Here is an 11,303-nt window from a genome sequence, read left to right as displayed (position 1 = left end):
TCTTGTATTTTAGCCAAAATTACCTCAGCAATTGATATTGATATACTGAAGGAGGAGAAAGAGTCGGGGAAATCAAAAAGCTGGACAAGCTAGTGGATTGCTACCGCTTTCCATATTGTCCTTGTTTCTTTGTCCATGATCATTCATTATTTTTTTGACGCTTACGTAATACTGTCTTAGTTTGCTGGTAATCACATCCTGTATTTTAGCCGAAATCACCTCAGCCATTGATAATGATTTATTGAAGGAGGAGAAAGAGTCGGGGGGAAATGAAGAAACTGGACAAGCTAATGGATTGTTACCTCTTTCCAGGTTGTCCTTGTTTCTTTGCCCATGATAATTATTACTTTATTTTTAGGGGGGATGGTTACGTAATACTGTCTTTGATTGCTTAAAGTATAGTGTACAGAATCAATATTTCCTCTTGTCCAATCCAGTACGCCCGTACTGGACACAGTATTCCAATAATTACTCACTGCTGTTGTGTAGCAACGCCATCGATGACTACATGGATTTGTCAACCCACTTCGAAGTATTGTACACGGTATGTCAACAATCAATAGAACAGACATTCCAAGTGTTTGATCAATGGATTACTAGAGTTATTTTGCCTTGCTAATTATGCATATTATGAATCGCTGGATTTTGTCTGGATGACTCGAGTTATTTTGCCTAGCTAATTATGCATGACTAGAGTTACTTTGCCTAGCTAATTATGCATGACTAGAGTGACTTTGCCTTGCTAATTATACTGTACATATTATGAATCGCTGAATTTTATCTGGATGACTAGAGTTATTTTGCCTAGCTAATTATGCATGACTAGAGTGACTTTGCCTTGCTAATTATACTGTACATATTATGAATCGCTGGATTTTATCTGGATGACTAGAGTTATTTTGCCTAGCTAATTATGCATGACTAGAATGATTTTGCCTTGCTAATTATACTGTACATATTATGAATCGCTGGATTTTGTCTGGATGAATAGAGCTATCTTGCCTTGCTAATTATGCATGACTAGAGTTACTTTGCATTGCTAATTATACATATTATAAATCGCTGGATTTTGTCTGGATGACTAGAGTTATTTTTGCCTTGCTAATGATACATATTGTGAATCGCTGGATTTTGTCTGGATGCGACTTCGGGCCCTGGCCAACATACGGTACCGTACCGTGCTGTACCGTACCGCGCTGTACCGTACCGCGCTGTACCGTACCGTGCCGTATGATACCGTATCGTACGATACCGTATCGTACGATACCGTATCGATCCGGTACGGTACGATGCCCTCAGAAAGAAGGAGTCAAGGACTGCAAGGGCAAAACCTTCCTGGCCAATGTTATGGTAGGAATTTCAGCCATCAAGACAAGAAAAAAATTGCATCCCTCAATAATTCCATCTGCTTTCCATCATCGCCAGTCGATTGCTTCCATTTAATCGTGTAGTCGATGATCAACACTGTGCAGTACTGGAGATCAGTGCTGGTGGTGCTGCAACGTTTGTCGTCTTAGCGTTAGTTGTTCAGATTATTCAGGAGAGAGAGAGAGAAGGAAAGCTTTTGGCTACGCCAGATCCGACAAGTGGAGAAGAATCCGTCATTGCTGCTATCGAGAATAACCCTATCGGAATAGGCGTTAAAGGAGGGTAAATTGAGCATTCTACGGCAATCTTTAATGCTTAACAACCATCTTGTAGGAGGATGGTTGACCACAGTACCTGAATAAATTCACATTGAAATAATTGTAGAGAAGGTAGACTGCTATATCAAAATCTTTTCCAGTTGAAGACTGTAGACGTAGGCAAGAAATCATCTACTGGACATTTAGTGTACAATGTACATCATCTTTACACAGAAGAAGGAGAATTTTAAATTGTAGCAAGATGATCCTTAAAAAAACAGTCATCATGGTTGATATTAGTGATGGACTAGTACAACAAAGATTGTGCGACCTTGAATGGATTGTACTCATTTTTTATTATTACTTGATGATGATGATAATTGTCCTACATTATCTTTCTTGGATGGAGATCCCCATCACATACAGTAGAAGAATTTCCAATTTTATGCTCATGAGAGCAACATGATCCTTCAAATTATTATTGCTATTGCTCATACTGCTGATACTAGTAATGCACTAAAACAAGAAACATTGTGCGACCTTCAAGGAGTTGTAATAGTATCATTTTTTTTTCAAATATAGTTATTACTGACTTGGATGATTGTTCGTTCTACATCATGGAGGTAAAAGAACATTGAGTTACCTCCATGATCGACGTCGACGTGATAACATATAGATCCCTCTTTAATTCTATGTTAAGATATAGTAAAATGATGCTCCAAAATTGTCATCACTGCCCACTAGACCCAACCATATTACTGTACATACCAGTAAATTGGTAATATCATTCATTATTCGTGATGAGCTAATACAAGCAAGACTGCGCGATCTTCCATGGCTTACAATATTTGTATTCTCTTTGTACATTACTTGATAAAAATGATGATGATTGGATATACAGTACAGTAAAAGTAGCCTATTTAAAATGCCTTTATACCATACTAAGATGCCCGTGAAAAGTTATCAAGAATCATCATTTATAAAACAGGATACAGCCCATTCGTCTTACCTATCTAAATGCGCAAATAGTAATGTCAAATATGAAATGATTGAAAATGGATTGCTTGCAACACTTGTAGTATAAACAGCATTTTGTTGTCGCTTGATTGATTGATTTTTTGACAGCAAGCGAATTCTCCCCAAGAATGATGATACTGCACTATTGCTCGATTTTCGTATAGTGTACAGTATAACATCGTTCGACCACAGTGTGTCGTCTATCTGTGCCGAAAGACAAGATTTTCAATATGGCAATATCAATCGTCATGATTACTCATGGTATTGATCAATACTATTGCAAGAAAGACCCCTTGCAGTGATGTTGACTTTTTGAAAAGTTTAGTCCACTGTGTGCCATGATGAAGTTAAAAATGTCTACTAGTCTTATGTCATCAACTTCAATAAACAGCAGTAGAAACTGTTTCTCCCATTAAGATAACCACCAAAGTAAGTGGCCAAGCTGTCGCCATTGAAATCTACTCTTCATCCGTCTTTCTTTTTCATGCTGTTTACTTTTTAAATTAAATCGTACAGTCGGTTTGGATAACTCTTGCTGACGACTTGAAGCGGACATTCTTCACGATCGTCAATAAAAGCGATCCATAGTTGTATCGAGCATAGCAATCCAACTCGATTACCTTAGTAAGCTTTTTGGGTGGCTTAAAGGTAAAAGTAACTCTTTCTTTCCCTTCGTAGTCTACGGGTACTAAAGTCAGCTGGAGAGTGGAGCTAAATTAACATTAATAGTAGGATGGGCCCCTTGAATATTCTGCTCTTGCTTGTATGACCACTTCAACACTGCCGCTTTGCTACATGCAAACAAACTCAAATTCTGATCCTACTCGATTGAAGGCGATTCCCTATGAAAGCCAAGTGGATTTTGATTATTGTACAGTAGTATAATGTGTAAGAGTAATCGTTATAACTATTCAATTGGATGTGTTGTCATGGAATTAAATCCATCCTTGTGATTTCTCTTTTTTTCAGCGAATGAGATATGCCGATCATCAATAATATTGTCAGTTCGTACAGTGAAAGACTCCGTCGTCAAAATGATTATAAAACAGCAGTTGCAGTCAGAACGAAACTGCGATCATTTCACTATCGTCAAGGTTTGGATCGAGATTTTTCGAGACAACGACATTACGTAAATGGCAATCCCGAATGGCAAAGACTTTCCCAACCTCAACATGTCAATCCCAATCATTTTTATCATCGAAGACCACAACCTCAAACTAGATATTACAATTCTACGAATCAGCACTTGGTTGGCCATCAACGCCAACCTGATTCGGAACGTTTACGCATCAAAAAAATGTTAGAGGACCAGTTCTTATCTGCAATGGCTTTATACTCGGATATCAGGTTAGTGGAGTATTGGGTTATCACTGCGAATTCTGTAAAATTATCATATACTGTATCATGATTAGATGGTGGAATTTCCACTTGGTAATTCATGCCGACACCAGCTACGGTACATCATCATTTTGTAGTTTTGCAACTAGTATAAAAATGGACGACTAATCCTATGCTCATCATACTGCGACTTTGTTAATGCATTATATCGTTGAGTAAATTATCCATGTCCAGTCTTTAAACATGATTTTTGCTCCATGATGATGCATCGATGCAGTAGGAGCGATGTCTTTGTTAGCCTTGAAAAACAAAATTTTTCCTTCATCTCCATCCTTGGAGTTATCTCCATTTGCGTCTTTTTACAATTTGTTTAGTACAAATTGTAGAATTAGAGCAAATCGATAGCAGCGATAATTATCGCTGCTATCGGTATCCAGGACTTCACCGATTGCTATCTGCCATATGTGGCATGTTTCTCCAACTTGCTCTAACTTGTTTTACTGGCTGTTGTTGATCATCCATAGTATCGCACTTGCTGATTCATGAAGATCAAGGTTAAAGCACATAGTCAAGTGCGATATCAACATTGCTCTTGCTTGCTTGGCTGGCAATGATCCAGAATGTCTCTTTACACTTGACCAATTTAACTTAATCAACAACGCCACCAATTGATAACATAGACTCTGATAGATAGGATAGATACATCGGCCTACAAGGAAATTTTTCAAATACCGCGACGCACTTGATGACATATTGACACCTAATCAAGAGAGCGTCTAGTCTGCCATCATGACTGCGCTATGGTTGTGCATAGTTATGGCAAAGAATGTAGAAAAAATTCCCTTGATAAAAGAGGAGATGGATGTATTTGCAACGCTAATCATCCTACGTATAGATTATGGTACCATACACAAATTGCATGACTACTTCTGATGCTATAAACGGTGCAAAAAATTACCACTCCAATGTCATTCACAAAAGAGAAATTGCAGGATAGTAATTTCAACGGCTGTCTACTGTAGAATAGAATTTCCTTCTTGCCCCACGACTGGTCTCTTTGCTTGACTAATCGATGTGGAAAATGAATTGCAATTTAATTGATAATAATGTCTTCTTTTTCGACTATGTACGCCAATCTTACCTGGCCAACAGCGAAGATGGCTCACTTTTCCGTGACTCGGTAAGTAGGAAATTGCCTTGAAAACATTCTTCTTATTCAGCATGTAGTCCTTCAATATCTGTAATGATGGATCCCATCAACATAAGTACTACAGATGCATCAAATCAATGCGTTACAATTATTAGCAAGAAGAAATGGACATGAATAACATAAAGGGATAAACTGTAAAATGCAAATGATGCAGTCACGACAACGAAATTGACTTAGTAGATGCATCATCGAATAATAAACTAAATCATTAGAATACACTAGCGAAAAGGGTATTCCAATGAGCTCTGTAGCTCGTGTATAGGCAATAGCCCGGACAGGAGGTAGATGCATCCAGTAACTAGGAAATCATGACAATACCCTAGCTAAGGTAGTGTTCAATGAACATCTTGAATCAAATAAAAATGATGACGACAAGAAATCAAAGATGATTCTACCAACGCCTGTATTATCGACATTTGCCAAGACGGTAGTATTGAATAAACACCGTCTTTGCCAAATAGTCTATGCAATACTGGATACCTGACGAAAGGTGCTTTAATTTGAGCTGTTACACTATCAAAACAGGCTAAATCGCTTACAGTATTACCTTGATTGATGATGAAATTGATAAAACAGCAATTCAAGACTGCCCACAATAATTCTACGTGTACAGTAATTTGACGACAGACTACATGCCCGCTCGGATAATGTGCGAAGAATACACTTTCAATCCCTTCCCAGTCTTATTGGATAACTGTTTATTTTTACTTGTAGGTCAATGCTGGAGATATCAATTATAGCATGAACAATTTAAATTTAGACAATACCAGTGCTTATACCGACATGTATGAAGGTGAGTTATGACAAGATATTAGATTCATCATTGCCATACTTTACGATGCAAAGACCACCAGAAGAAGCTAAGCTTTCATCGAATGATATTTAGCTGTAATTACTTTGCTTGGTACTAACGGATATGTTGAAGCATTGTTGACCTTAAGATCAATTTGCTTGTATTTGAAACTACTTGCTGAGACATTACTCAAGTGTTTCTTACCTTAATAACATATACTGTATTCTCTTTTTTCAGCTGGCTACAATCAATTCTATGACAGTAGTGCTATCTTCGACTACGATAATAACGGAAGGCCACCGCCATCTCATCTAGGTATCCTTTAGAGCTCATGTATCACTAGATTACAATCAATAAAAGTTACAAACCAAAAAAAACTGTTAGCTGATGTACAGTAGTTATACACATACCAATAGTGCACTGTACCACGAAATTATTGTATCTATATACAGTGTTAGACTACCATTGATCGAAAAGATATACATTAATTTGCTTAGGAAAAATGTCAAATGGATGATACAAGAGCTTTTATTTCATAACTATTCCAATAAATAAGTAATGCAATCAATGATGACTCTATGTTTCAGATACAACGACGTTCCCAACGCAGTTTGATAACCGTCCATTAGTTAGCACTATGCACGGCAATGTTGCAATGCTGAGGGGTCATAATCTCAATCGTATGTTCATTTTCGTGCATTAATAACATAGTAGATTGTGTTTTTGTGCTTCTTATGAGTTCTGACACCATGTCCAAAATTCTCAACTTCTTTCACTTTGGATATATATATACAAATAGAAAATAGAATTCCTCAGCAAGAGCTGTCCGGTAATGAAAATTACGCTTATTATGGAATGCCACCGCCAGGCGATAACTACATGACCGGACCATACCAAGAAGATTTGCAAATCACAGCTATGGAAGGTGCGGAATGCAATAGATTGTCTTATGTTCGTGCTATACTATTTTAACTTCGTTTGTACAGGTTTGGCTTATACTGTATGTACCTTGTAGAATAAAATTTTTTGTAATTGTAGACTTTTTTATGATAACTTTATGAACGAAAAAGAGTTTCAAGTATTTACAACTTTAGCCAGCGATACTGATAACTGATAGTGTTATTACTTAAATTTTTGAATAATGCGAAATCAGCCACTCTAGGCCGGCTGACGAAACGTTGATATTCAAATTATGATATTGACGCGTATAATTCATATTTCGTTATACTATATTAGGCATGAGAAACCCGGCTTTTGACGAAATATCGACAGCAAGCGATACAACTGTATATCGGCATGAAGATGCAATGACGGTGAGAACATAGAATAGAATAGTTTACCTTCAAATTTACGATCTGCTCAGAGCCACCGAGTCATTGATGACAACATTACAACTTTATGATACCTCCATTTTGCTTCATCAGCATCGTCTTTCAGTGCAGCCAAATAGGACTAAGCATCTCCAATTTCGTTATATAACATTGTAACTCTATCGAAATTTAGGGGGCATAAAGGATCCTTTAAAAAATTATACTAGCTGTCTGTAACGTACAGTTTATCTGTTCCAACTTGTTGTACTGTAATCACTGTATTCGTCCATAAAGGTTAACGAATTGTTATTTACACGATTCTGTGCAGACTTTCAACGATGTCTATGAACAAATGATGAATGGTTGTGAAGTTAGCCAAATGCCACCGAATGATGATAGTACTCGTACATTGGTGCCGCAATCACCAGCACACGCTAAGAAATTAAGAGGAAGATTTAACTTCCCTCCAGATGTAACCAAAAAATACTTAGAGACAATGTATCGTAAAACCCTTATGTACAAAGATGAACGTGAAAAGAGACAACAAAAACTTGAAGAAGAATTGGAAAAAAGTACTCTTGCAGAAAAAGACAAATCACAGTTCCGAAAAGCATTATTGCAACATGAAACCAACCTACTGCGAGGCAAACGATCTAAAGTTACCATGGATAATTTTATAGTAATTTCTGGTCTTGGTTGCGGTGCTTATGGCCAAGTCTATTTAGTTCAGCATAAAAGCAATAAAAAACACTTTGCTATGAAAGCGATCAAGAAAGACAACGTTATCAACGAAAAGGAATTACAACGAATTCGTATCGAGCGTGATATTATGATTGCTGCTGAAGATTGTCAACCGTGGATTGTGAAAATGGAATGTTGCTTCCAAGATTCCAAAAATTTATTCTTCATTATGGAGTATATGGTAGGTGGAGATTTACTCAATTTACTTATTAAGGAAGGAGTGTTCAAAGAAGAGACGGCCATATTTTATATTGCCGAATTAGTAAATGCTGTGGAATGGATTCATAGCTGTGGTTTTGTACATCGTGATATTAAACCTGACAACGTACTGATCGACGGTCGTGGTCATATCAAAGTCGCTGATTTTGGATTGGCATCAAGTTACAAATATCTTGGTAACGACGATAGCCCGCAGGGTCGCAATTTTAATGCCCAAAATCAAGGCAAAAAATCCTATCACCGCTATCATAGTGTTGTAGGTACGCCAAATTACATTGCTCCCGAAGTTTTACAAGCACAAGAAATCTCCCGTGCTTGTGACATTTGGAGTATCGGTGTAATATTATACGAAATGGTTTATGGTAAACCGCCATTTTATAGCAAAAATGTAGAAGAAGTGCCAGCAAATGTAAGCCTATAATAGTGCACCTGTGTTAAATTAATTAAAAGGCAATTGCTGCTCAATCATGTCTGTTAGCTAATGTCATCAATAATTAGAAACGATGTACTATATAAAATGTTGATATCGTAAATCTTATGATATTGCTTTTTTATGCATATGCTACATATATACAGATAAGAAATTGGCGTCAAACTTTGGAATTTCCGCCGAAGAAAGCCTCAGACCAATGCAAAGAACTAATTCAGAAGCTAATTTGCGACAAAGAATATCGATTAACAATACCTGAAATTAAAGAACATGGCTTATTTAAAAAAATAGACTTTGACACTATACGAGAATTAGAAGCTCCAATAAAACCTACATTTGATACAGAAGGCGATACTCGTAATTTTGATGCGCAAGCAATACAAGAAGTGAGTAATTTTGATTTTTCTAGCGAAAACAAAAGTGAATACATCACTAGAAAATATATGAATTTCACGTATGTTAGTAATCGTGGCCATTTCTCTTGAAACCACTCGATGGGATTATCGAAACACCAATTTAAGCGATAACAATTTTTGATATTTGTATACTGTGTATATTTTCTGCAATATATTACCGTACTGTAGATGCAATAGTTAGCGTAATTTTTTTCGATCATTGAATCGAGGGTGCAAGCCAATATTTACAATTAGACAAATTTTGTACATATTCCAAATCAATCTTTAAAAGTTGTACAGAACAGTGTACGGTGCCTTATTTATATTATAAATCAATCTGAATTGTTGACTCTACAAAGCAAAATAAATTAAACTGGTGAAATATCATCGATCGAAGGTGCTTCGAATGTAATTTATGACTATGACTGGGATGTATTTGTACGCAGTCGTTTATTGACTCGTTCATAATTTATTGGCCTGTATACAAGTATTAATAAAAAATTTATAGACGTAAACTATACTATCGATCGGCTTTCGTTTGTCTTCAAGATTAGATGTGTTAATGACGGAAAGGCATCACCGTCTTACTATTCGGAACACGGTTGCCTTTTTCGCTACATGGAAGAAGATTAAATGTACACCCATATAATAAATTATATCATAGTCATGCCAGTGTCGATATAAATGTTTTGTTCTTGATTATAAGCGGATGTAGGTATAGTTGTACAAGTACAGTAGATGAAAGACATAGTTGAGCGAAAACAAAAATTTTCTAGCTATACTCGTTTGCATACCACATGAGCTGGCATTTATACTGTACTGTACAGTACATAAATGTTATATAACACCATCAAATCAAAATACCGTAATATAAAATGGACGATTTACCTCCCTCACGCGAAGGCATAGTTTTATTATTCAATACTGCTAAAGTAACGAGTACGAGTTTTACATATATTAGCATACTGTTGTAAACAATCATAACCATTACATCGTCAATCAGCCATGACTCAGTATAGCTCTAACAACTAAGGTCACAGCCACCTCATTTAAGTATGAGACTACGAGTATAAATCGTACATGTGATGCTGCAGCTTATTATAGTAAATATTAATGTACGATGTAGTCCATACTGTACGTAATACAATGTGATTTTATCCGCTATTGGTGCATAATAACATCTACTATAGATATTATAATCAATATAAGAAGTCGGTAATGCTGTTAATTTACAATTCATTTATACAAATATGCTAATGCGATAAACCAAATTAAATAAATGATATAATACGTTGTATAAAATATCATAAGATATCATCAGATACCATAATGTCACATAAAGGTAGCAAATCGTATCTAATAGTGTAATTTCAAAACTACGTATATTACATAGAAGTATTCATCATTATGCTATCGTACTATCTGCATAAAAATGCATATAGACGAAAACAAGAAAGGGACAATAACTTTGACTGCACGTATATCACCAGTAAACATCAAAACAATGACGATGTGATATGTATAATGAATTGAAATATGATTCGTTGCAACTAGATATCATCGATACATTAATATGAATAGAATAGAAATTCTCTTAGTAACATTTTTGTACGAATATAGCAATAAATAATAATTGTAAATCATCTAACAAATAATGAAATATGACCGATGATAGTGACAGAATAAGTTGTGTAATAGAATAATGCCCTATGCATTATACAGACTATTATAATTATAAATATATCGTAGAATAAAACTAAGAAATTATCCTCTACTTTCCCTTTTAATAAGCCTGCAATGTGTCGTGAACTACTAAGAGTTACCTCAATATAACTATTATACGATACTTCCTATTATACTGTGCTTACAAGTTACAACTAACAATTCCAACCTAAAATAAGTATTATCTAAGATGTACGTAGATCTCATAAAACTGATATCACTATAACATAAGTTATGTTGCATCAAAATAACTAGCCAGTAAATTGTTCTGTATGCCATAATTATGCACTAATTCATCTATCTTGTGGTGTTAAAAATATGGTTTGACAATAAAGTTAGAGAAGTCGATCATTACACGTGTTAACTAAAACTACCTTAACCTAGCACTGTACTATATTATAAAGGATTCCGAAATAAACTATAAATTCGATAGCTTACTTCGTAGTACTACTTTCCTTTTCTATTCACAATAGTTCGCAATAGGATAATTTTCAGAATAAGAT

General features: G+C 35.7%; 1 protein-coding gene across 1 annotated transcript; it reads left to right on the top strand.

Annotated features, from left to right (window-relative positions):
* Window positions 1-7,672: 7,672 nt before the first annotated feature.
* Window positions 7,673-9,168, top strand: TRIADDRAFT_25874 (uncharacterized protein; the record flags this gene model as incomplete). Its single annotated transcript, XM_002112753.1, has 2 exons — window positions 7,673-8,662; window positions 8,830-9,168. 2 exons carry the CDS (start codon window positions 7,673-7,675, stop codon window positions 9,166-9,168), a joined length of 1,329 nt encoding a protein of 442 aa, XP_002112789.1.
* Between the last annotated feature and the right edge of the window lie 2,135 nt (window positions 9,169-11,303).

This window comes from Trichoplax adhaerens, genomic scaffold (genome assembly GCF_000150275.1).
Source record: "Trichoplax adhaerens TRIADscaffold_5 genomic scaffold, whole genome shotgun sequence".
Lineage (NCBI taxonomy): Eukaryota > Metazoa > Placozoa > Uniplacotomia > Trichoplacea > Trichoplacidae > Trichoplax > Trichoplax adhaerens.
This window is presented reverse-complemented; position numbering and strand designations above follow the sequence as displayed.